General features: G+C 46.2%; 2 protein-coding genes across 2 annotated transcripts; one reads left to right on the plus strand and one right to left on the minus strand.

Annotated features, from left to right (window-relative positions):
* Nucleotides 1-5149: 5149 nt before the first annotated feature.
* Nucleotides 5150-10072, plus strand: LOC146180425 (uncharacterized). Its single transcript, XM_084577750.1, has 4 exons — nt 5150-5286; nt 8851-9186; nt 9312-9569; nt 9892-10072. Exons 1-4 carry the CDS (start codon nt 5150-5152, stop codon nt 10070-10072), a joined length of 912 nt encoding a protein of 303 aa, XP_084433876.1.
* Nucleotides 10073-17206: 7134 nt separating this feature from the next.
* On the minus strand, nt 17207-24429 carry LOC146180426 (uncharacterized). The gene is made up of 5 exons (XM_084576017.1): nt 24208-24429; nt 22435-22574; nt 20730-20818; nt 17636-17855; nt 17207-17389 (listed from the first exon to the last, which is right to left on the minus strand). Exons 2-5 carry the CDS (start codon nt 22535-22537, stop codon nt 17307-17309), a joined length of 495 nt encoding a protein of 164 aa, XP_084432143.1. The 5' UTR covers nt 22538-22574; nt 24208-24429; the 3' UTR covers nt 17207-17306.
* Between the last annotated feature and the right edge of the window lie 3547 nt (nt 24430-27976).

The raw sequence follows: 27976 nt of genomic DNA on the forward strand, positions 1-27976 counted from the left end.
AGGAACGGATCTGGGGGAAGAGGGGAAGGTGGTGGATCGCCTGATGTGTTTATGTGCGTCATAGCCTCCGCTTGAATATTATGTGGATCGCGAGCATGGCCGCGAATCCATTGTATGCGAATAGGACATGGGTACTTTGAACAGAGCAAATGTATGGACTGTGTTATTTGGAATGTGAGTCGAACGGCCTTAAGCTGTTTAAGGGCAGTGAGAGAGTCTGTGTAAAGATGAACTGCATTGAATGTAGGAACTGGTGGAAGGGAATGTATGGCATTGTAAATTGCTTGAAGTTCCAGTGCCAGAGGGGTGCACGTATCCGCGGTATATGTCACGTGAGTGTTAGATGCGGATGAGAGGGACTATACACAGAAGTAACTCCTCGCTCTGCAGTATGTGATGCATCGGTATATAATATGCACCCTTCAGGCAGATGTGCGGATGATACCGACGGGGAAGCAGTGGGGCGATTGTCCGTGAGCTGGCAGTACGACCATGGATGTAGTGCCTTTAAATGATGTAGTTGTAAAGACTGTTTGCGAGCTCTGTTTGCCATCCTCTGATCAACGAGTTCAGTGAGCGTATTTAGCTGGGCATACTCCTGAAGTACTGGTATGGGTGTTAGGCGGGGAAGATATGTTATTGCACGCATAGCCTCACGATTGATGGCCTCAAGGGAGTCTCACTGTCTGCGGGTGAGACGTTGAAACTGTGCTTGGTATATTATACGTGGCTGGAGGACAGAGCGAACAAGCTGGCGGGCCGTGTGAGCACGTGCGCCGCCAGAGCGCATAGCTATGCGACGAATGAGACCTAAAGTAGCGTGAGCGGTCTTACGGATGGCTGTCAGCCACGGGGTGCCAGTCCCAGAGGAATGACGAAGAAGACCAAGAATGCGAACGGTTTGTACCTGAGGAATTGGGGTATTATCTATCATAAAATTTATAGTGGGAGCTTTCCGTAAGCCAGCTTTATTTCCAATTCGAATGAAACAGGATTTTGTATGCGAAAGAGTTAGGCCCAAAGGAGGGAGGCGAAATGTCAATACATCCAGCGCATGCTGGAGGGCCGCCTGATGGACACACGTATCTGGATGACAGCACCATAAGGTTATATCATCGGCATACGCAAGCACGCGTATAGAAGGGATGGCCTCTAGGGCTCGAACAAGTGGAATGAAGGCCACATTAAATAATGTAGGGGCGAGAACGGAGCTGCACAAGAATGCTAAATTGGGCGAGTTGGTTTAGGAAACGTAGCGCAAAGAAGACAAGGACAAAAAAAAAAAAAAGAAGGAAACACACACGAGCGCTCGTGTGTGCTTCCTTCTTTTTTTTTGTCCTTGTCTTCTTTGCGCTACGTTTCCTAAAATGCGAGAACGGAGCGCTGGGGCACTCCTCTGTTTGAGGGGAAGTGACCAAAGGGCTTTCCATGGACACGCACACTGAATGTTCTATTTGTTAGAAAGGCGTGAATGGCGAGGAGAAACCTATGAGGAAGACCAAGAGTTTGTAGGGAGGCAAGAATGGCTGAATGAATGATGTTATTATATGCCTTTGTTATATCTGTAGCGATCACAGTTCTAACAAGATGACTGTGCGGAGAGTGGTGAAGCACGTCAGCAGCCATAGTAGCAAGACCGTCCTCCGTTCCTATTTGCGGGCGGAAGCCAATTTGGGATTTTGGATGACAATCATGGGATTCCAACTACCACGATAAGCGAGTGGCGAGAATGTTTTCGTAAAGCTTCCATATTGTTGGCGTCAGGGAAATTGGACGAAGGGCCGAGACAGATACTGGAGGATGACTTGACTTCGGTATTGCAACAACAATAGAATGCTTCCACTTGTCCGGCATGACACCAGAATGCCACACGTCATTGAATGCATCAAGCAGGGCCTGCAAAGCAGTCCCTTCCAAGTTGCGGAATAAGGAGTTAGGTATGCCGTCGTGCCCGGCAGCAGAGTTAGATTTGAGGCGTTCAATGGAGGCCAGTAGCTCTGCCATGGTTAGGTCAGAAGTAATCACATCGGGGGGTTCGGTAACCGGTAAGCAAGGTGGAGAAGTTGAGGTGGAATCATAGTGGGGAAAAAACTGTCTGGCCGCCTGTTTTGCAAATGTGTCATCTACATTCATCGCAAGGCGAATGCTCTCTGTGTAATCAGAAACTTAAGAAGAGCGCTCCATGGCGTGAAACACTCTCCAAAGTTGTCGATTACTCTGCTTGGAGGACAGGCGCTCACACCATGAAGCTCAACGTTGCCTTCCTAGACGCTTTTCATACCGCCTCGCACGCGCGGTAGCCCGGTGGAGAGCGGGGATAGCCGATGGGTCATCGGGGTTACGAGCAGCATAATGATCTGCCCGGCGACGCAGAGCCCAAAGATTCAGGAGGTGGATGTCCGGGTTTGGCTCGTCTTCATTTACAGTGGTGGTAATCGTGTGGGACGCAAGAACAGCAGAGAGAGTAGACAATGCTGATGATGGGGTGAAATCAGATAAGCGATTGTCTGCGCGCACAGAGTCCCATGATGGTATTCGTACGCTACGGCGTATTTTACGTATCCGCGAAGGAGTGAGAGAGATAAAAATAGGACTGTGATCACTACCCCAGGTATCTGGTTCAACAGCACAACGAGAGCTACCAGGGCCTAACCACCAAGTCAAATCAGGTGAATAATTGGCCCACCTCGTGGACGGGTAGATGTATGCGGGTGGTTTAAAAGATGAAAAGAATTATCTGAAAAGCTTCCCTGGATGTGTGCACCCCTGGGAGAATCCGATGGGTAACCCCACGAGGTGTGTGCGCCGTTGAAGTCTCTACCGACTAGAATAGAGATACCCGAGTAGGTAGATCGCAGAAAACGAACCCATCCAAGATTAGGAGATGCGGAACCAGGACGGCCATAAAAGGAAACTAGTATAAGTGGCGTGCGTACAGGCTTAACTAGGAGTGCTACCACCTCTTGGCGTGTGTTACACCACCGTGAAAGGTCGATCGGTGTGTGGGGAACTGAAGTGTGAATATAGATTGCAGATTTACCTGGGCTGAGGGAAGAGGTGATACAACGGCGATCAGGAATGGAAGGTGAATGGTAAGCGCAGAATCCTGAAAGGCGAGGAAGTGAGTTATTGCAGAGGCTCGCCAACGTCTAGACGAACTCACCCAGCTCCGAGAACCGCGTCGCTCTCACCCCTCTCGAAGAACTATAATACCTCGTGATAAGATTTCAGATGAATCACCTCCAATAAGCATCAAACCACAATCACGTGCAGACAACACGTTAACCCCGAATACCCCGACAGTGGATAAAATATTAGCCATTATGGAGCAGGTGACCTCCCTCATCGTAGAAGCTCTTCGGCCTCGCAATGGATAATGCACTGTCTCTGGTGGTGCAGTGGAATTGTCGAGGCTTTGCGAATAAGGCCTCTGAAGTGAACATCCGTCTTCGCGACAAAAAGAAGGCCCACGCCTTTAGCTTTTTGTCGCGAAGACGGATGTTCACTTCAGAGGCCTTATTCGCAAAGCCTCGACAATTCCACTGCACCACCAGAGACAGTGCATTATCCATTGCGAGGCCGAAGAGCTTCTACGATGAGGGAGGTCACCTGCTCCATAAGGGCTAATATTTTATCCACTGTCGGGGTATTCGGGGTTAACGTGTTGTCTGCACGTGATTGTGGTTTCATGCTTATTGGAGGTGATTCATCTGAAATCTTATCACGAGGTATTATAGTTCTTCGAGAGGGGTGAGAGCGACGCGGTTCTCGGAGCTGGGTGAGTTCGTCTAGACGTTGGCGAGCCTCTGCAATGGAATTGTCTAAAACAGCGTCTTCATCTGCGGCATCCACCTGTGATTGGTGCACTGGCCGTTTTGGCGTACCATTTGATCCACGAGGGTGAGTCGCTTGTGCGTATGAACGATGCTGAAAAGACGTACGTATGATGAGCAGGTGGGTCAAGTAAAGGAAGTGCAGGGAAGTCGGTTTCATCACATGTAAGAGCAGCGAAGCGATTACTAGTAGGAATATCTGCTTTTCCAGGCGGCTTGCGCGACGGCCTCGTTCGCTTCTTCTTTGGACAAGCGGGGGAGCGCATGTCATGGTCCGCCGATTTGCATAGGGCACAAAGCGCTATTGGTTCATTCATGTCGGCCACAGCTGCCGGATTAGGGCAGGTATTTTGCATGTGCCCTTCTTTATGGCAGTGATAACAAAATATACGACGAGGTCGGAAGGGCTGTGGTTTGATAATCGCACCATAATAGGTTAGGTACTCAGGCAAAGTCAACGGGCCTTGTAGGGTGAGTAGGTATGAACCCCGGCGCCCCAGAGGCCGTGCTTGCAACACTGCGTGAGTTGAACAGCGAATGTTTGCTCGCACCTCCTCAGAAGGACTTCTGCTGTCAACATGGTAAACGACGCAGCGGAGGGTGTCATGGCCAGAGGCAAAATATATTTGCACTGGGACATGCTCATTCGCATCCAGGGGAATTTGAGTAACTGCACACATTTTCTGGGCGTCCACCAAGGATGGCAAGTTCACCGTAATGGTGTTCGATGGGCGATGGACGACAAATCCACAGTAGTTAGTAGAACCAAGAACTTGGTCAATTGTGGCTTGGACACACCGGGGAGGGATAGTCGTTATATCAAAGCGCAATGCAGGCTTGATGGTGACGCGGAACGAGTTAGCAGCAAGTGGAAGCGAGGCTCGACTCACTGGCGGCATCTGTGGTGGTGTCAAGGGCTGACACGCTGTAGTTGGCCTTGGAAGGGAAGACTGAATCGGTGCGACGGGCACAGTTCCTTGAGGGAGGTTTACAGGCACAGAGGCGGCGGAGCAATCCATGGGACAAGCCGAAGTCGTTCCATCCGAAGACGAAGCAGACTGGGGGCATGTAGGCGCTGACAGAGTCCTTCAATGCTTTTCTGGTCACGAAACTCCGCCGTAACGCTATGGGAGAGCTTCATATGTTGACCGCGCCTTCCGCGAGGCGGCGCCAGGTGTACGATGGGGGCCAGCGATGGGAACATCGACACGGGCAGAGCTTTTTTTGAGCGCGACGTCGCCTGTGCGGCTGCTGTTATTTTCGCTCCTAAGTTTATTTTCATTCTCACAGGAGTGAATGTGACACATTAGCCTGCGATGCCGAAGACCTGCTGTGTGACGGGCTGCCGTTCTGGATACCGAGGCACGCAACAGAAGGCCTCGCTGTTCTGTTTACCGAGCGATGCCGAGCAGCGTGATAAATGGAAGCGGGCTATAGACCCTTTACAGCGCGAGCGCATGGGCGCTGCCATATTTGACAATGTGACCCTTCCGCCATCGCCGGCCTTCTGGCCTTCTGGTTTGACGGCTTCCGGCACGCTGGTACTCGGCTGCACGGTGCGGCGTACCAGCTTTCGCTTGGGACAACGAGCTTGTAGACAGGCAATAAACTTCATGTGAATGCCTATAGTATGTGTAGGTGCTAAAAAAATTTTTAATTTAACCACGTAGTTCATTTATTGCGTCCTCCTAAATGTCTGCATTGGCTAAAACCATAGAACGTTTCGACAAACCCATCAGCCGTCGACTCGGTTTTTTGTTTTGCTTTTTTTTTATCAATTCCCTCTCTAGTGCTCTTTGTGGAAAACGTGACTTTCTGTAAAACTGAATTATTCCCTCAAACTTATTTTTTTTTTTAATTTTCTTGCGCAAAGGGCGAACGCATGCTCAGACTATGCTGGCTGAGACGCATTATGAATTTTCATTTAACATTGTGCACAATACTTACTGCTCAATATGGACGCGCGTGTAATCCCCGATAATTCATAAGATCTAATTTTATCTCCTGTAAACGACCTGGCTTCAAAAGACTATTACGCTGCTTGAAGGCCGCATCAGGCGCTCAGCGGCGTTCATCTGCGCTCGGGCGAAGGTGACTGGAAACTGCACCGGAATTCAGAACGCACAGTACGCAGCCCAAGCAAGCGGGGATATAAAAAAATCTTATCATGGTAAATTTCATCATTGGCCCGTGCATTAGTTTCATAAAAGCAGCAGTTATTACATCCCTAGCAAAAAAATCTGATAGAAAACTAATAGCCTATCAGATTATTGATATTGGTTTTATAGGTCTGCCAGAGTATTGGTCTTATGGGTATCCTAGCCGATTGGTTTTACAGGTCTACTGAAGTATTGGTTTTATAGGTCAATTGTTTACTGGTCGTATAGGCTATGGTTTTATCGGTCCTATGGCATCTGATAAACTAATAGGTCTGTAATGCTAGTACACCCATAGCTGTCAATAATCTGATAGACCTACAAAACCAGTAGGCTTCCTATTGGTTTTGTAGGCCCTATGGAATATTGGTCTCATCGAGTAGCTGCGGGTGTTTTACCTCTCCGGACACCTGAAAGGAGAGGGCAGCTATGTTCCATTTTCTAGGGATGAGTTACGCAGCAGGTGCATGTATACACATTTTAATCCACAATGACAGCGGCAACGCATACTGGCACATAATCCAAACATTGACTGCATCCAGGTAGCCCTCGATTCCAAGATTGCGGATTTCGGCCCGATGATGTAGTCTCTCGAATGCTAAGGCATCTGAAAGAAATAAAAAATTGCGTTACAGCTTGAAAAATAAGCGATTTCAAGAACGCGACACCACCATGACTTCAAAAAATCGGTCCACACATATACCGGCAACCGCGATTGCGCGCGTCAGTTAGGAGAGGCGCCGCCATTACTGAACGCCGAGGTAGCTGCTGAACCAACATTCCGCCTTGCGCCTCACCACAGGTTCTGCCACTTAAACACAGTGCGCACGATATTCGAAAACAGATTAACGCTAAAAAGTTTCATCAATACTTTCAAGAAATCGTGCCGACTACTTTAAAACTCGACGCTGCGTTATATCACACCGCGCGATTCAAATTCCTTTGTTGGCGTGCAGGCAACGGCATTCTGCAACGCAAAGCCACATCATACACTGACAAAGTATAAACGTCAGCCCGAAGTTGCAAGTGATGCACACGCACCTGATCAAAAGCTGAACGTGCGCTGGAACGTTGATATCCTCGAGAAGCACCCCGAAAATCGGCGAAAACACAGGGCACCGACCGAACTGCCGCCCGATCAGCGATCGCGCCAGCGCCAATGCCTCTACGGAGCTGCGCATGCGCGCCCAGAGGAGAGGTGGAAAGGAGGATGAGAGAGGCCAGCACGGGAACTGCGGGAACGCTTGCGCGGGAGTGGGAGTGAGAGAAAGGAAACCTACCTCTCCGCTGCGAAGCGCCGCCGGCATCGCGCTACCGCGTCGGCAGCTCGAGCCGTACTCGTCGCGTGCTCGATGTCGACTCCTCTCGCTTCAGCGGCGGTTGCAGCGTTGCAGTTGCTTGGACGCGCGCCTCTCAATCCATTTCACCGTCCTGCTCTGCACATGTAGGTGATTGTGACTGAGCTGGGCCCCGACAGAACCGTGCTATATCCGCATGCTTTCCCATCTCCATTCAGTGATCCAGTAGCAACAGCGTCGCGCGTCTTGCGGCTCCAACCGTACGTAGTTTGTCGAGACCGCGCGCAGCGTTCTCAATTGTTATTGCGGCTAATATTGTACGTTACGGCAACACTCAATAAACGGGATGAATGCGCGAGTTTTGGGGATGTGTCCGAGATGGAAAAGGAAACAATGACAAAGACCTAAAATCTCCAACGTACTGATCCTGCATGCAAGACCCATAAACAAAGGCATACTGATGTATCAGACACATGAACCAATATGTAGTAGTCTACAAGACAAGCATGTATCAGCCTATAAGATGTATGGGCTTCTGCACTGGTCTGATACTTTTCTTATACAACCCACCGATAAACCTATGAAACCAATACTATTGCCTATAGGACAAATATGTACCAGTCTATAAGATTTATGAGTTTCTGAATAAGTCTCATAGAAATGCAGATAAAACACATAGAATACCTACAGAACCAATACCGATTCTTATAAAACCAATAACGCACCCTATTGGTCTTTTTTGCTAGGGATGTATTTCAGCTTTACTTGTCTAATTAAAGTTTGGTTTTGTTTGTGCGGTGTTACGTCCCAAAGCGACTCAGGCTATGAGTGGAGGACTGCGGAAATTCCCATCCCCTTGGGGTTCTTTAATGTGCACTGATATCGCACAAAACACGGGCGCCTGGGTTTTGGGCTCCAGCGAAAAGCAGCCGCCGAGGCCGAGATTCGATCCCGCATATCCTAGGGAATAGTACCTAATTAAAGTAAACAGATTCACTTACATGCCCACACTAACTTTCCTTCTCTGCGCAATCAATTCGTATAACTGCATAGACATTAATAGCAACGTCAAGGTACCTCTTAACGCCCTGCGAAAAAAACTCGGCAGCAGTGCAAAGACTCAATATCCAATTCCTGAGAAACGTCAGGGTCGTTCTCGCATTCCCATGGCTACTGCCGGTGCTAAAACGAGCTGGGGCGTGAGGTATAGCCATTCTCTGCAATTCACAGGCGCTTTCTTGCCCCAGAAAGGAACATGAACTCGTGATACATCTCCCAGAAAAATGGTTGCCTAGGCCATGATGTGCACCTTATGTAGAAAGCGTCTTCTGTTTTTCCGCCAATAAACAACAGGGTCATTAGCTTTACTTCCTCGCAGAATACTTCGACAATATAGATGACACCTGCATCAAAGCAGCGCTGTTTAAAAGTCAGCTGATATTCTTACACAAGATACACAGCAGCAGTTAGCACTGCGCGCCGATGCGTTCCTAAGGCCAGCAATGACGGCCGTCCTAGTGGCGCCACCTGTTAGGGAAGAGTGGAACTACTCGCTGTAAACAGCGGCGGATTCACTTTCGCCTCAAAGCATGTCCGTGTCTGCGAAAGGCATTTTGACCCCACTGATATTATTCGGACTGACGATTTTGTAGTGAAAGGAGAATCTGTGTCTCTGAAGTGCGAGAAAGTGAAACTCAGACCCGGCGCCGTCCCACGCATATTCGAAGGCCTACCATCGTATCTGAGCAAACCGAAGCCACGAACTCGCAAGTCCAGAGTCAAGCCGCCAGCAAAAAGACTCCGGAAATCACCGGAACCCAGCGCTGTGGCAGAAAGTGATGGTTCTTCAAGCGCATACAAGTCCACTACCGCATGCGGAGATGACGGTAAGCCGCTCACGCCTCTGGGTGCCTTTTATTGCTGTTGTCAGCAGGTTTTCCTGCAGAGGGCTTCGTGATCTCTCATTTCTACGTTCTAAAGAACTGTTTACTTTTCCGTGCAGGTATGACACCGAACCCTGAAAGTGCCTCCACAAGCTCACACACTGGCTGTCAGACCGAGGGAGTGGTATGTTCACTGTCGGAGCTTCAGGCAGTGAAGGGTCAGCTCCGGAGCGCGCAGCAACAACTTCGCTTGTGCCAGATGAAGCTGTCGACGATGGCATTAAAGCTGAAGAAGCTGAGGCGATTGGAGGAAGACATTGCAAAGTTGTCTTCGCGTCAGAAGTTGATTTTTGATCAGTGGCTGATGAAGACCAACCTGAAGTCTAATAAAGAAGCAAGGTAAAAGTCCAAAATTAGAAAACCGCGCTATGAGCGCCTTCTCTTGCGTAGGTATTGCACTTCCGAAACTGAGCGACACATATCGTACATATGCGTGTCAATTACTGTTCTAGAATTTGTTATCGTAACATGCATAACATGACTGAGTTCTGGTGCATCAGTTTTAACTGGGTCAGGCGATAAAAATGTACATACTGTTCAGTTTTATGTCTGTAATGAACGTGTACAGGTGTGTTTTCCAGGATTGCCATCTTCTGTAATGTATTTCAAATGTGAAGTGCCTACAATGCGTGTCCTACTTATAATTTAATTTTTTTTCTAGGTACAACAAGGAGTGGCTTTATGACTGTCTCCTTCTCAAAATGAAGTCCGCAGAAGTCTACACATTCCTGCACGAGAATGATTATCTGCCTTTGCCAAATCCTCGCACAATCTATGGCTACATGCGATACCTGAAGGCTGATTTTGGCTTCGATGCAAATCTATTTATTAAATGTCATTAAATGTTCTTTCGTATCAAATTATTTTATTTTTACTACGAACACGTTGCCGTATATTGAATAGAGTTTCTCAATATATTTTATATTTCCCTTATTATCACTTAGATTTTAAAGAATCATCTACATCTGTATCTCAATGTTGTTTTATAGACACGGGAACTCTTCTTGGTGCCTATAGCCAGCGTCGTCTTCGCCAGCGTCTTCATCATCGTCGCAGCGTGAAAAAGTAAAACTATAATGGCTTCAGCATCTGAATTGGCCACCTTCGCAAGTGGCAGCAAAAAAAAAAAAAAAATCTCCGAAATAGCGTTCTCAAAAGTGCGGGTGCTGACGTCATGTGCCGCGGCTTTTTATTTCGGCGGCATTGAGCTTGCAGTGTTTCGCAATGCCAATCATAAGCATACCTCTTTATGCACTCTGAAGCAAGGTCGGCCCAGATCGTCGCAGCGCAGGGACAAAGATATACTACTGACCTTACGCTAAATCTTCCAGAGGTGGTATTGCACACAAGTTGCAGTAAAAAAGTGCGTAAAAGTCACGTACCACTCATGTATGAGAATCAGTTTCATAACAAGCAAAAAGCAAGGGCGTGTTTCATCAGAAAACGGCAGCCAGCAGGGTTTGCTAGCGGCCACTGTCGATGACAGGGTTTTTAGTATTTTCTTGCTGCACCCTTGCTTTTAGGTTATGAGTGAAGTAGCGTTCACGAAAAGCCCAGCTAACAACCGCCAAAAAGCGAAAATACCAAGAGAACGCGAGCTTGCCGGCCGGGAAACCGCTGCGTACAAGGCTCGCGCGACCCTTTCATGCCCCCACTAGACCAGCTGCGCCCCCAGCGGCACGCGCTGTCCCTATATGAAACTTTGGCCGGAGTTTCGTGACCATAAAAGCATTGAAGGACTATGGCGCTGATGATTGCGTGGACGTGGATGCTGCGCCAGGTTGTAACACAGCGGAAATCCGCACAGCTGTCGTCGGCGGAGCAGAATCCATGCAGGCGCGTAGCCCAGCCTCGCTCGGCAACGCCGAGCTAAGCCTAGCCTACGCCTGAGGGATCCGGTTGGACTTTCTTACTTGAGAAAGGGCCCACCGAGGCGGAAATCGCTCCACAGGGGCGTCTTCGTCATTCGTTCTTAAGGAGGGCACTGTCTTACCCACACAAAACGACAGTAAATAGGCGAAACAAGATGAAAACACAGAGCTCTAAGCGGACACGTGTCAGCTCAGGCATGGTTTGGCTTGAGAGGCAGCGGAGGGAGTGCTGAAGATTTGCTGTCTCGTTTACTTGACTCAATCAGCCGCTTTTGCACCTTAAAAGTTACGCCTCAATTATGTACATACAAATATTGTGAGCCCTCCACGGATCTTCTTTCATTTGTACATATCATGATCTTCTTCTTCCTCTTGTACATACCATCATCATCGTCCCGCGGCGCCGGCTCCGGCCGACGAAACACATAACGTCTAATAAACTTCTTTAAACAGCTTTGGAAGGCTACAAACATCTTGTTCTAGCACAAAACCTCTCACAGACGTCGACGGAAAGAAGTTTCCTGGAAAACTTCGTTAGCACATCTCTACTAAGACGCCTTTTCAAAGACGTCTCAGATATGTTTTTTTGGAGACATCAATTAGATATTTTTCCAAAGACCTCTCAGCGATGTTTATTCAGAAACGTTTCACAAATACTATTGTAGAAAGGGTTTACTAACTTCTAAAAGTCCATAAAAAATACTCCATGTTTTCCCTGTTCAGAATGTTGAATCCCTATTCAAATAATGTTCACAAATCACAGCGAACATTTTCTACAAATGGTTTATTGCAGCCACGGAACTAAGCAATAATTACGGCACATAAATTGTTAGACAGCTTTGCATTACTCCAATGTCTCAACTTGATTATTTGATAATCAGGAACAGAAGGTAAGAGACCGCTTTAAAATAACCTCGAACTTTGAAACTGCGGTTCGTTCTAGCGGGAACCAAAGCCCCGTCATTTACGGTCCAGCTAACCTACCGCTCGTAAGACTTCACTGGGTTGCACACCGGTCCTGAAAGACGAGGGGAGGCACGCGAATGACAACACTTTTTTATGCTGCGAATGCCTCTTCATTCCAGCTTGCCTGGCCAACACCAGAAAACCACCGTATTGCCGTTCGTACGGCCGCACTGGGGTAGCATACGGGTCCTGTAAGAAGACGGGAGGCACGCGAATGACATACTTCTACTCCGGCTTGCTTGGGAGCACGAGAAAATCACCGCACTGCTGGAAAATGCATAGCAAATAATGTTTGTTGCTTGGGCAAGAGAACAGTCAGCAGGAAAGCCGATCGTACGCTCAAACATCGTTCCGCACGCTGAAGCCTGCTGCGTGGTAGCGCTCTGCTCGATGCCGATGCAATTTACGATTTGCCAACATTGCTTTATTATTTCAGATTTTTTTTTCTTGTTCCTTTGCAAAACATAAGGTTAAATTGAAAAACAAAACAAAATAAACTCATAATTGTTTTTGTAATAGTTGAGTTTTGTAGGCAGTCATTGCTTTATTAGCATTTTGGCATTGCAGTCGCTAGCGACTGCTTGCTACCCGCGCGCACCAATCGTTCAACTCATCTTTCCTAGTCTTTCGACATGCTCAACGGTTGCTCAACGTGCTCTCGATGGTGTGTGTTCGGTGTGCTGTCTTTGTTTCCCGCGTTTGGACATTTACGCTGATTTTGCAGCTTTCCCGCGCTGTATTTTACAACCACTGCTGTGCTGTGATATGGAGCTCATATTTCTCAACAGTAAGTAACTTTCCACTTCTCTTGTATGGTGAATGCAGCGCGCCGAAGTTGAACCGCAAATGCGTCTGACTAGCGCGCTAGAAACACGGGTAGATAGCAATGCGTGTTTGTCTTTCTATCTGTCCATGTTTCTAGCGCTGTTTTAACGTACTGTCCAACCAACTCGCCCAACAAGCAACTTAGCTGTATTGTATTGGCTTTGTTAACTTCACTGATGCGGGCTAATAAGTATGTGCGGTAGCAAATGTAGAACTGAAGTAATATATCTTGAGGAGTTATTTTGTTGCTAATGATCGTGTTGAAGATGTGAAATTATACGAGTCTTTTTGAAAACATTCCGGCACTTCACTGGCATCAGGTGTAGAATATTCGTGGTTTCTTCCAATAAATAGTTGGAAGTTGTGCGCATATGGTGTCTTATTCGTTTTTGTTGTCATCTTTGCACCGTACCGTTTTCAAATCAGTAACCTCAGCTCACTTTAAGTTTTTCTGTGTATGTACAAGGTGAATAAAACTTTCTTCTCTAAACACACTAGAAAAGATTGTTCTTTAGTTCACGGTAGATCAATGCCCGAAGCATAAGGCCAGTGCCTCGACCTCGTTTTGTGGTGCGAGCTATAAGGGATTTCTTTTTCATACATGGCCTACTAGGTGAATGATTTCAATGGCGTTCATGGTAGGTCCGGGCATTTTGAATAGATGCTAGTGGTATCACCGTATTTTGGTGTTTCCTTTCTCCGTGCATATTTTTCTATTCTTAAAAACCCCACAAAACTCAGGCACGTAGCTCAACTGCCACTGCCTTCGGCTCGTTTGATTATTTTGAGCTTTTTTTGTGTCTTTGCAGGTTGCTGGAATTTTGTCTGTCTTAAAGATCCCTGGAAAAGGCAGAACCTGGAGCTTACGATATGCCATTGAATTTAGCTCATCAGCCAATGCCGTCAGTGTGCATTATGATTTTATATATCTATGCAAGTTATAAAAAAAATATTTTTATACAGAACCTTCTGGGCGGACGGTTCCAGTGAGTTTACACCAGTGCATTTGCATGCATGCCTGTAACTTAAATGTTTTTTTGCCAGTGCAGGTTGTTTGGAATTTACTTTTGCAGAAGAACCTTCAAAAAAGGCTTCTCAAATCCATATTGCCAACAAGTTTATTTGCTGATTGCTTTTACTTTTGTAGGTGGAGTGCAATAAAAATTCGGACTGAAGAAGCATGTGTTCTTCATACATTCAGCATGTGCATTCACTATTGAGTGTAGCGACTTGTAGTTTGTGCTCATTGTTCTCAATTCTGCATGTGAGATCACACAATAGTCTGCTTTGAGAGGATTTTTTTTTCTAAATTTTAAATTACAGTTAACTGGGGAGAGGGTGAATTGTTGAAGGCTTGCATTTTCTACAGCACTATAAGAAACAGCTAGAGATGGCACATAATCGGTGGGGTGGTAAAGGAGTAAAATTGAAAATTCTATAAAAAAAATTAAAATTTTAATTCTCTTCAGCCCAACTGAATTTGCGCCATCTCTAGCTGTGTCTTATTGTGTTGTACAAAGTGCTAGCCTTCATCAATTCGCCTTCTCCCCAGTTAACTGTGTCATTTCATTAAATTTAGAAAAAAAAAATGCTCTCAAAGCAGAGCACTGTGACCTCATGCAGAATTGAGGACAATGAGCACAAACTGCAAATCGTTACACATCTAAAACAAGAATAGAAACGGTCTAGCCAAGAGGGTTTAAAGATGTCTACTAGCACAGCTATAGCAGAGCTACAGCTAGAAGCGATGTCTAGAACAAGTATAAAAATTTTCTAGGCAAGAAGCTTTCAAGACTTTTACTGGCGTAGCGTTAGCAGAGCTAAATCGGAGCTACAGGAAGGCTTGTAGCTCTTGGGTCTACAGAACGTCCCAAATGAGTCTTCTTTTAGAAGTGCCCATTTCTTGGCCTAGACATATTCTAGATGTCAATTAGCTCTTTTTGTGTTTCGTGGGGGCGCGCGCTTGGGTTTTCTTCATCAGATTAAACGCTGACACGGCATACCTTGCCTTGCCTTCACGACCTTGCCGTCTGGACCTGGCCTCCTTTTTCAATATATATATATATATATATATATATATATATATATATATATATATATATATATATATATTGTGGTTTCCTACGTGGACATAAGCCACCAACCACCGCGGGTTCGAGCGTCGCGCGAGCCGAAGCCCCGATCAGCCGTTACCACGCGCACACTGAAACACCGCAGCGCGCATTCAACCTCCACCGGGAGGAGAGCACTTCGCTGCAAGGACACCAACCTCCAAGTTCACGAAGGAGACGTTTATTGAAACGCCATCCTCCAGCGGCACACACACACGCACACACATACAAAATATACAAAACGCACAAGTGACACGGAGTGCGCGCCGCAAGCACGCAAGGGCGTGCTGTGCTCTCTCGCAGTGACCAGAGGGTCCCTTTGAGAGAGGGTGGGCAACCACCGCAAGGTACGCCTGTCTCGGATCGTTGGATCACGATCGACAGGCTCGAGTTGCGCTCTCAGGTGTACGACCCGGAGCAGACGAACTCGAGTTCACACTGGTCTGCGCGGACAAAGGCCGGCAGACAAGAACAGTAGCGTACGCACCTTACGATGTCTCGGAGGGGTCTCTCCCTGGGCCCCGCTCGGAGGGTCGCGCGAGCGCGGCCCTCGAAGCGGTGCCATGTTCCCGCCAAAAGGCGCCAATGAGAACAGCCACTGGGACGCCAGGGCGGAGATGTGGCCCGAACGACAGTGACAAGTCGTCCGAGCCCCTCTCCGCCGCCTCAGGCGGGAGAAAGGGAACGAGGAGAACAACTGGGAAGCGGGCGGCGGCCGCGCAAAGGGCAGCCGCAGCAAGCAAGCCCGAATCCCACAATATATATATAGTGACGTATCCGTAAGCTAAGTAACATCTTGTATAATTTCACAGCTTAATTCCAAACACCAATGTTTACGCGCAGGATGCTGTAAAGTTATTTGGTTTTTGCCACTAAAAAACTGAATGTGTGTGGGCACGCGTGTGTGCAAATAACTCATGTGCAGGTACTCAATATATTTGCGGCCCCACATAAGGTCAGTACTCTTGCATGTTTTCATTGTAGTGAGGAAGCAGACTCACAATCCCCGCAGCGCGCTTCTAAGAAGCAGACTCGCGACTCGAAGTCCCTCCGTCGCTTCGAATACCAGCTCTAACCCCGCCAGACCACCGGAAGAAAGAGAACGAAAGCAAAAGACTGCGAACGCACAAAATCTGCGCTCACTCATTCCCCCGGGGGAGGAAAATTCTGTTTACTGCTTGGAGCCATGGGGGAGGGGAGAAGACTGTGTTGGAGGAGGAGCCATGGCGTGGACAAAACTGCCACGAGCGCTTTACTGAAGAAAAATACAGAAGAAAGCGTGCGTGCTGGTAAGTGCGGACGGCTAGATGCTCTCCTCCGCCAGCTCGAAGCCGCGCTCCGACGGCCAAGCGCTTTTCTCACTGCCCCAGTAGAATAAAATAAAAAATAAAATAAAAAAAAACGTCGACAGGACACGCAGAAGTGATGTAGTAGCCCCACGTCACTTTTGTGTCAAGTGATTGTGCGTTCACGGTGCGCAAAAATACCCTCCAGTAGCATCACTACAGTGAACTGGGACAATATTCTAGTTCACTGTAGCATCACCCCGCTGTGTGACGGGGCCATTTGTGATTAGGGCCTTTCGATGGTGTGCAAAGCAAAGCACTTGATGGAGAAAAAGAAAGTTCTCAGTTTGGGTTTTATTTCAGATGCTCATCAAATAAGTATGATGCAAACGATTTTCAGCAGTTTTATGCCCATTCAATAATTGCCGTGAGGGAGGTTATAAGAGGCCGACTACTTGCGGAGACTCGAAATCCTCCGGAGGCAAAAAAAAAAAAAAGATTGGAGAACGCATGACAGCCGCACCGACAGAGCGGTCGACTGCGAGCTTCATCACAGTTCATCGACACATTCGTCGCACCACCATTCCGCTTTCGCATTTTCAAGTCGAAATAGGCGTCGGAACAACTCGCCGAACAAGTAGAACGCTTCAGTAGAGTCCCTTATAAAAATGGGAACATCCTTTGAGTTCAACGTGAACTCAAAAAAGTCAGAAGGAAGCAACTTCCTCTGAACTGAGAATTGGCTACTGATTTTGAATTCACAGTGAATTAACTTTCTCTGACCATCCTGTGAATTTCCTGTGAATTTCCTTTGAGCTCCCAGGGAACAGGCCGTTGTCAGTTTGAGTTGAGTTCACAGGCAGTGGCCAATTATTGGTTCAAAGGAAGTTCGAAGGAAGTAGGTTCAGACTGAAACATTTGTTTGTATGAGCTTATATTTATTTGAATAGATGTACTTCCTCTGTTTAGGCCTTGCAATTAGGCCTGCTTTCGAAGACCCTGCGACAAAAAATTGGATCACTGTCCACAATCCCAGTGCAAACTTGCGCAACTGCCGGTGACCACCTTGGCTAGTACTCCATTGAGCAAGCAGGTGTAGGCTGCAAAAAGAAAAAAAAACATTAGAAGCATGACTGCAATGAACAGGCTAGAGTCCATCCAGCCTTCCTTAGCTTTTGTAAATTAAATATACAGAGCACGGACAGTGTGAGCGCCATGCAGGCACCACAACATTATGCATTAAGGCAAGCATTATGGCCCTGACCATCACTGAAAAGTCAGCTGTTTGGACAATATTTCAGAATGCTCTTGCATCACATGCACAGGCTATGAGCTCGAGGACTTACAGATAACAGCATCCAATTTTGGGCAGCCCAGTGCCTTTTTTGGAGCTTGTTCCTTGCGGGCATTGCAGACACGGCCATAGAGTGAGCTTTCTTCCAGTTCTTCGGGTGAGAACACAACCCGCACCAAGTTACACGCAAACTTTGTTGCTTGATTGCCCGCACTGAGTTTCATGCGGTCAATCAACTGCTGATTTACCATAATATTGCTGCCAGTGTGCACCTGCAAGAACAAAAAGCAAATATTAGTACTATGACCAGTATTGTAACATACAACAATATTCCTTGATATGCAATAAGAAAATGAAGGGGCCTTACAAACAACAAAAAACTTAGACCAGCTTAAGAACATTCAAAAAAACCCCAAAATGCATAATTAAGGTCATTTGTTTGCAAGTAAAAATACACATTCAAGAAGCCGTACTTTAACATGTACAACAATGAAGGCATACGAAAACTATTGGATGTTTTTGACACCTTCCCGAGCGGTGTTTTGATCTAATTTTGAATCAGGCCAAACATCTTTTAACATTTTTATTAGTGTAACCTGACAATTGTGTAATATGTATTTAAAGTAACTAGCCAAAAAGAGGGCACATAATGCCCCGCAAAGGACTGAGCGCTAATAGTGCATTGCTATAGCAGAAGAAAAAACAAGAAATAAGAGATTTTTTAACGACCTAATTTATGCTCGCATTCCAACAATAAAAAAAAACAGATTTTAAGTCAGAAAATAAAGGGATTTACTCATCATTAACATTGCAAAGGCCATTAAAAGCCAGTTTAGACAGAGCACAGTGCCCACATTGTCACCTCCTGTTTAAAAATACTAACATCATTTTCGTACATCAGAAGCTCAACCAATTAAAAAAACTGCCAATGAAGGTTTAGCAAAAGCATGCACTCCCTGCTCTGTATGTGCTACGAGGCAACATTTAGTTTCCAGCTTGCACAGGTAGCTTTCATAATTTAACCCCTCAAGCGCTTTGGACAAGCAGCTCGTCCTTGCAAAGATGCCCTCAAGCCATTTTGGACGAGTGCTTGTCCTTGCAGGATAGATCCTCACCCTGAGAGTTTTAGGTGAGTACAGCGCTCCTCTGTGGCTTAGGTCATGCGCCATTTGACAGATGGCACCACTGACCCGTTAACTGCTTTTTGTTCTACCGCTTGAAAGCCTTTTAAGCAGCCTTAATGAGAAAAATGGTGCCTGGTAGAGGCAACGCATGCACTGTTGGCCCGTCATCGCGGGAAAGAAGCTTTTCTTCGTTGCCATCCTCGCCCTCCGAAGATGGCTCAGACACCAATTTTTGCATTGTTATGGGAAGTGAAGACGACAGTGATGACATGAGTAGTTCTTCCGACGAAGATGATGACAGCTCAGACGATACTATTGCGAGTTCTGTGTCAGTGGATGAAAATTGACAACATTCCGATGAAACCCCCTGGGCTTCCATTCTTGGTCGTCCCTTGTAAAACATTTCCAGTTACCTCGCTATATGTTACTCGACTAGATTGCTGCTTATTGGCGGGCAGTTGATTTTTCACGTAATGAGCAATAAACTTCACTGTGCTCATTTGACTTAGTTTCTGGTTCAAATATTTTTGTCTCGGATACCTCCTTTTTTATTACACTACCAATAGAAACCAGCAGTAAAAATAAAAACTAAAGGGACACTTAAGCTCCGCCTTTAAGGGTATGATGCGACCAGTGTAGGCTACCACCCAACATATAAAGCCCTGCTTTAACCAAGCTGTATCAACATGTCTGCGTAGCCTAGGTGTAGCAAGCCTGACTCAGCATTGAAGAGCACTGGAATGTTGATTTGTATTTCACCTTCCCAACTCAAATGAACGACCGGAGTTAGCAGCTCCTCCTAACTTTTGGATATCATGTGGTCTCGTTAAGCCACACAAATCATCGAAGAATGTGTGTTCGGCCATGCCACTTGCCAGCGCCATGCTCTTGATGTTTCACTCACAACACAGACAACAAATTTTCATGTAATGGGGCCTTTAACGATATCGTAATTTTAAGCAATTTTAGCTAGAAATCTCGAAATAATAGTGCTCAAGGGGATAAAGTGAAATTGAACTATTGTTGGATCAGCTTAAGAAGCCACAACTCCTTCTCAAAGGAGACCCTCCTGGCAATACCATGGTGGTTAATTGCCTTTGACTTGCCAGAGTGACATTGCAGGTGGCTGTCAGGTGCAAGTGGATTATATGCACATTAGCTTGAATACCATGATGACTGGCCCAAGTCGCTAAAATGACTGATTAGAGGAGCACCAGCTGCGTCATTCGAGTTGTAGTGCAAAAAGATGGCCTTCCGAGATCGATAACCTAAGAAATTGCTGAATATTAAACAAGCTAATGGAAATCTCTTTTCTGATGAAAAGGGCTTTGCTATAGCCCAAGCGAAGTATGCTCAACAGGAAGCGTAAACAAAAGTAACCTTGCACTTCCGATCACTACAGCTTTCACAAAAACTCTTCCAAATCAATATACACACGAATGAAGTAACAGTCACTAAAATGAAAGGAAGCAGTTGGGATTTTTTTTCATGGTTGTTTTGACGAATTTAAGAAAATAGCACTGTCTGTCTTTTGTCGTTTCTATCAAATTGACATTCATTTAAAAATATCAGTATGCTACTAATTATGCAGTCTGAGCCCAGCCTCATAAACAGCATCCCAGCCAGGGCAGCCGCTTTTCAGTGGAGCCGAAACGCAAGGCGCCCGTGTGCTCTGTGTTGTCGGTGCACGTTAAAGCACCCCAGGTGGTCGAAATTTCCAGAGCCTTGCACTACAGTATCTCTCATAGCCTGAGTCGCTTTGGACATTAAACCCTAAGAGCCAACCAATCATAAAGAGCATTGCTTCTTGCCTATCTCTGAATTCAGTGACTGCTGACTTCATTCACATGGATAATGAGCTCCTCGTTTCCCTATCCCTGCACACTTCTCAATGGAAGTGCATGACTTGTGGCAGTGCTATCATAAAGCTAGAACCAAGTTCTTGTGTGACCCTTAAAAAAGTTTTATCGAGAAAGGCAGTAATGAGCACAACCATGCAGACACTAGACTAAAGCAACTAACCTGAGCCTCGGTTGGCAGCCCAACTGCTTGTGTTGTACACGCAGCATTATTAACGGATTCCGTCAGCTGATTGACCAGCTCAGCAACATCTGAAAAAAAAACAAAAAAGGAAAGCTGGAACAAAACATACTATTTCATCACTAGCAGCAGCAGCCCATGTAACATTCACCACAGGAGAAAAGTCTTTTCTTTGCCCTTGACTGCATGACCAACCCTTTTCTGTCACCAAATGCGCCATTCAAAATTTAGCTGCTAGACACTGGCATCATTCACGCACTCAAGGCGCCCTATCAGCGGTACATAATCTAGGGGATGCTGATAGCAATTGATGAAGCCAATGCTGACATCCCACTTCTGATCTCTTTGTTCGCTGTGGAAATGCCTGGATTGAATTAACTGCGGAGGACGTTGTAACTACAGTGCAACTGACGGGTGCTGCTATTGCTTAGAATGAATTCATGGGTGCGAATGATGATGCCGAGATAGCTGTGAGCGCTTTAACAGAAGTTAGTCAGATCACATCCCTGAAACAGTTTGTCGGTAGCAAGGGCCTTGAAGAGGTCAGCATGCAATATATATGTATGGCGGCAGCAATACGCCATACATTTGGACAAAGGCTGACACTCGTGTGTAGCTGATACTCGATAGCCCATGCTTCACCTATCTCGTGTCTGTCTTTCGTGTCGACATTTGCTAACATGGTGTAGTGACCGAGTTAAGTTAGGCAGATTGCTGAGCCAGGTGCCGAGCTTGGACAAGCATAAATTTCCTGTTGTGAAAAAAAAAAAAAAACACCACCTAAGTGACCAAAATGGCACAGGAAAATGAAGCGCATGCCATAAGGATTCCAAGGTCCAAGACAGGATGAGGCCACATATGATAATTTCATACAAATTTAGATTTTTTGCTGTCCCTCCTGCGCTCATTCTAGATGCACCTCATCATTTGCAGGAGACTCTGAGGTTAAAATCTGAGGGAATCAAGGGTTCCATTCAGATACGCCTTCCACAGTAATGCAAGAGCACCACAGACCTGCCGCAGCCATCTGGCTACAACTTATAACCCGTGAATGTGTTTGAACCTAATGCAGCTCTCCGGCTTCACTGGAGCGTTGTTGTCACCGACCACTCCAGAACAGAAAGGAACCCAATCCCGCGCCCGTTTTTCGGCCTCGGCTTGAGCAGCACAAATCAGCACAGGTGCTCACCTTGAGTGGCATTTGTTTACCATGCATTTTCATGCAGCTATCACATACGACAACAGGCTCAATCTCGGATGCATGCCGATCCCAAGCAATGACATGTGACACGCAAGTCACTGTAACACAAACAAAGCATGCTTGCAGAGCAGGAGTGGCAGCAGTTCATCTGCTACGTGCACTGCAAGCATGGTGGTTGGTGGCGTCATGCAGCAGCGCCACGGTGTAGCTGAGCACTACTGTACACCACCTATAATGTGTCGCAAAGACAACTACAGGAGGAACACCAATCCTAATCCTCAGTGTAGGGGGAGCCTTATTGCAGCAACATAATCTTACTGGTGCTTTTACTAGGACGTGCTACAGACCAAGAGGTCTTATTCATTTAAGAGTTAGCACTTGAATTTGTTATGCTTTACGTAGCATCTGGTGACACAGCAAATAATTTCAGTCTCATGGCAATGGAGATCAGCATTCCAATGGCTTCAGAAAAAAGCGATCACATACCAAGCATCTGACGTGCTTCATCCCTTGCGGCCTTATATTTCTTCATTCTTTTTTTTTGCAGACCCCACTTCATCCTCAAGCTCCAGGACTCTCTTTTTTGCATCTGTTGGCTTAGACATTTTGTCACAGCTGCAGCTTTCCTGCAAAACGACATGTGGCAAGGTCTATTCACTAAATTGTATTTGCACTCAAATGCATCATACAAAAATTATTCAGTATAATGCATTGTGCAGATATCTGGTTCCACACATGAGATTAGCAAAATAGTGACCAAATGAAGACCACTGACAAGAGAAACGTAGCATGGACACTGTTTAGGGTTCAAAGCAACACTTCTTAAGGAGGAACATTAGCCCTTGAGCAAACCTTGGCACATAAAAGGACATGGTAATGTTTAACTGCGAGCTGACACCATCCAGCATCACTACTGCTCAAGTGGGCAGAATGCCCACTTGAGCAGTAGTGGACAAAACAAAGGATGCATTTCCAGAAAAACAGTTTGAGCTCCCACGCATACCGTAAAACATAGCCACTCTGCTTTATGGTAGGTTCATGGTGTTTTATGTCCCAAAGCGACTTAAGCTATAGCGATGAGGGATGCCGTAGTGGTGGGCTCACCTGGGGTTTTTTAATGTGCAAATGACATCATACAGTACACAGTCAACTTGCATTTCACCTCCACTGAAATGCGGCCATGAATGCTGGGATTGTACCCATGTACAGTCGTGAGCTTTATGAAAGGGAGCATGCGATCCCGTGGCAGATAGCCTCATCCAGAAGTAGTGGCAAAGTGCAACGGCAGCATTGAAAATGAAGTGGAGAGAGCGGTGCCCTTCCACCTGTTGGCCGTACCCCATGCACTGGGAGCAACTTTTACATCGGCAGCTAAAAATCATTGCAGCATTATGCTGTTGGTAACTGATATCACTGCTTGCTTTGCTATGCTCTGACCTAGCAACCCAGCGTAGGCTGGTAACTCAGGCAAAAGCGGCAGCCCAGGCCACTGGAATCTTAGAATGGAGACTCCACACACTGCCTCCCCACCACACACTTTTTTTCCCCCTTTTTTTAATAAAGTTTTCTCTCTCTGCGCGAAATCTGAGGAATGGCTGGTAGCGAAGAAAGGAAGCATGTTTGACGCTTCAATAAAAAGAAACAAACAAATGAATATGAAAGTAAATGAATGCGACAACACGTTAGGCGCTTTTATCTGCTTAAACTTCAGTCGCCTGCAGCTGTGAAAGCGTCCGTTTCGCTGCTACACTACCAATTGTCTCGGAACGAGCACCCTGGGCATCTTTAAAACTTGTTCTAAATCAGCTTCAATAATCAAGGAGCTGCCATTCTCCATGCCGCACCGTTCCGAGACGACGGTGCGGGCAGGGTGTTTTCTTTTTTTTTTTTTTTTATAGAGCCCAAATTGGGAGGCCTACTCCTGTTATCACGAAACACTGAAAAATGCCATTTGCTGTGTAAACAGGGAGAATCAGGTCCACGTAACGACAGCAGCCGCGTTTATTCTACTTCTTATTTCCGCAAATCCGGTTCATTATGCATTTTTGCTTTAATTTCACGTAATTCCCGGAATCAACTGTCTACCTCGTTCACCATGTGCACTACTGTCACCTGCCGGTTAACACAATGCGGTCGTAATGCGGGCATGTAAAGAACTTCGCGACACGACTCACCGCGAGTAGCAAAGGAAGGTGTTTCACAGGTAAACATTATTAAGACACGAATACGAAAAGAGGCAAGAGACGTTTGACTACTTACCCACTCCGAGAATGAACGTAGGAGAGTACGACCCCTCCTTCCACTGGGCATGTAGTACTCCTTGGTTTGGAATAATCTTCCAGTATTTTGGATTATCCATCAGTTTCGCCTGCAGTTCTTTTGATTGTAGGTTTCTTACAGGGTATACGTCCCACTTCTGAGCGGTCGCCCATTTAACCAAGACATGATCAGCCATTTGCACTGAAAACACGACGAACACAACGAACGCGAACAATCAACTTCCTACGGTCATGAAACACATAGTGAAGCATGCCGCCGGCTGTTTTCACGAAAACGATAGCGCTAAAGTCTCAAGCGCCATTGCAAACTTTTAAATGCATTTTTGCAAACTTCACAAACTTTCAAAATAAAACTTATAATTTATAAACAACCTTAAACGTTTGTTTTTTTATTAGTAATATGTGATGCGTAACAGAACACAAAATAATTTAAGCAAATTATTGCCACAAGCAACTGCAGCGCCCTTTTTTTTGCTGCGGAATTCTTGTGGTGCATGTCAATCTTCATTGGTTTTACTCGCCGTGAGAACGTTGCTTTTACTGGCAGTATTCGTAACCTCGGCTGCGGGGGCTTCTGTGCGTGATGGTACCGACGTACCGACGTCGCTGACGTATTAATTGCTGGTCTTTAAACTGTGATAGGAGGTAAACAAGCTTGACTTTCGTGAACAATGTGACATCCGGTACTAGGCACATCGTGAAGTGCATTTAACTGCAGGCTTTTGAAGCCGTTATCGATGGTGCTGCGGTAACCGCCTACCCGTCGAACGCACTGGAAATGCCACCACGGTAAAAGCGTACTTGCGCGACGTCAACGTCGTGCCGTACCGAAGTGCACTAAATCACGACGGAAGCAGGCCGCGCTTGCTAACAGCGTCGCCCTTGGCGTCGCTGCGAGCCAAGAGTTGCCAGGCTGCAATGCCGACGCAAATACTGACGAACCCTGCCAGCCCTGCGCCGAGCGTTGTTGCGTACCGTGTCAGAGTGCTGAAGCAGCGGTCACGGATGTATGTACATGCCGTCTCGCGCATGCATCGCCATCGAACCAGCGGGCTGCGAAAGCGATGAATTAGAACCACCTGGCATTCTTTAACATGTATGAAAATTCTTGAATGTATTATATTTTATCTTAAAAAATTCAGAGGGGCAAGAAATAGACCAAGTAATGCCACACACACAAAAATAAGCACAAGAAATGAATGAAAAGAAAGTTATCTTTACACTTAAGGACAAAGGAAGGAAGGTGGTGAATATTATTGGTCCTTGTGTGGTGACTAAGAAGAAACTTGCACTAAAAATAAGATCTAGCGCGTGAAAAAAAAAAAAAGCATGGACTTAATATAAAATGAAAAAAAAAATAAAATGATGTTTACTTGCACAACAAAGAAACGAATGCGATTTTGTATATTTTGATAAATGTATAATTGGTTTATTCAAAAAAGTTCAGAAGTTAAAAAAGTGCAAGGGATACTAATGAAAGAAAAAAAAAGAGAAGTATAGCTGAAAAGAAAAATGAGCTTCGTATGTTTTCGCTTAAGAACAAAAAAAAAAAGAAGGTATGATGCATAAAGAGTAAAGAGAACTTTCTCTTTACTTGAGGAAAAACAAAGGAAGGTCATTATTGATATTGCCAAAGAGAGCCAGTTTAAAAATGAGCTTCCTTCTGTCAAAAGAAAGGAAAGTCTCAACAAGGTGAGCTCAAAGGAAACTTCCTTTAGTCAAAAGAAAGGAAAAGTCTATAGGAAGGCTGTTCAGGAAGCAAAAAGGAAAAACAAAGGAAGTAAAAAGGAAAATTCGATTTTCATAAGGGGTTAGCTGTTGGGCTAGTTGGTATTCTAGATTTAAGGACATAGCTTTCAGTGCAAAGGCACGCGGCCAAAGGAAAGAAGAAGGAGGAAGACTATAGGGACGAACACAGCGCTGACTCACAACTGTTCATTTCTCGACGCACACAAGAGTTATATACAACCAGACGCGCAGGCGCATACCGTGCCGGGGAAAAGATAAACAAAACGAAACGCATCACACCTTTATCTCAAGAACTTAGAAAGCAAAATCTTTTCTGCGTTGTACAAAACAACTGAGGTATCGCTAACACAACCTGACCCGGCCCTCTGAATATAATATGCTTCTATCGTTTCACGGGTGGTTTTTAATTTTCTTTTGCTTAAAATCCTGACTCCAGAAAATAACGGTGTACAATCCTTGCAAGTAGCGCAGTGCGCAACAAGGTTAGCACCTTCCTTATTTTTTATATTTCAGCGTGCTCCCTGAGCCGGTCGTTGATGCAACGCTTTGTTTGCCCGATGTACGATCTGCCACACGTCAGGGGAATTTCGTACACTACGCCAGTGGCACAAAAAAACTGTAGAACGCATTCGTACCGCCCTTCGTCGTTGCTCGCGCCGGCTTGGCCGCTTCAGTGCCGCAGCCACCACTCACACCACTCCACCGCGGACGCCGCCGCTCTAAAAATGCTCTAAAACGTTTTAGACATGGTTTTAGACCGTCTCATCGCGCTCTACAAAAATAGTCTAAAACCACGGGCATAATTAGGTGCGCGACGTCATCTGTTTTTTCGCCTCCGCGACGCAATCGCAGCATCCCGTGACGCAACTTTTCAAGATGGCGACGGCGACCAATAGGAGCGGGCGTTTTAGAGTGCTCTCAATTATAGAGCGGCCCGTAATGCTCGTCAGTTTGCTTCGGCGCTTCCGTTCCTCATTCGACTTTCCTTCTTTGGGGCACACATCCGTTGTGACTCACTGCATCAACACCGGTAAGCCAGCGCCCTTATCGCGTATCGGCTGTTATCACCGAGCACGGGATGACATGCGTCATCCAGCCTTCGTACAGGGGCTTCGCCAGTTGTTCTCATGAGGAAAAAGGATGACTCTATCCGGTTCTGAGTTGATTACCGGCGACTGCACTAGGTAACGCGAAAAGACCCCTGCCACGTATACTGATGGCGCTCTCGATTGCCTTCAAGGTGCCGAATTCTTTTCATCTCTGGACCTGCGCTCGGGCTACTGGCGATCGACCAAAAACCGCTTTTGTGACACCTGACGGCCTCTATGAATGCCGTCATGCCGTTGTGCAACGCGCCGGCCACCTTCGAGCGCATTAATTCTGCGCGGACTCAAGTGGCATGACTGTCTTTGTTACCTGGACGATGTTGTCGTGTTTTCAAAATATTTTGTGTAACATTTGGATCGTCTCGAGCGTGTGCTGAAGTGTTCGACTGACGCCGGCCTGCGACTAAGTTTGAAAAAATGCTGCTTCGGGGCTCGCCAGCTTCCTATATTGAGACACGTTGTCTCAAGTAACGTTGGTTTCGAAAGACGGTGTTTGTCCCGATCCTGCGAAACTCCATGCAGTAGCCGAGTTTCCACGCCCAACTTCTCTAAAGGAGCTGCGTAGTCTTATCGGGATGTGCTCGTATTTTCGTCGCTTCGTCCGCAATTCATTTATTTATTTATTTCCAAATACTGCAGGCAGCAGCGCTGCCCAAGCAGGAGAGGGGTTACATGTTCTGCAATAACAGTTCAGAAAACATATTTTCATTGGTGCATTCAACAATAAATTGAGGCAAACGGTTCCACTGATGTGTTGTGAGGGGAAAGTATGAATTCTGGTAAAGTTTGGTCCTGGCGAAATATGGGCTTACTACTTTGGAGTGGTTCAGTCTACTATGATCTCTGGGGTGCAGCAAAAATATAGGTATCACGTGACAAACCAGACTTGTTGTT

Source organism: Amblyomma maculatum, chromosome 8 (assembly GCF_055883805.1).
Source record: "Amblyomma maculatum isolate TAMU_Amacu chromosome 8, ASM5588380v1, whole genome shotgun sequence".
In the NCBI taxonomy this organism is placed as follows: Eukaryota; Metazoa; Arthropoda; class Arachnida; order Ixodida; family Ixodidae; genus Amblyomma; species Amblyomma maculatum.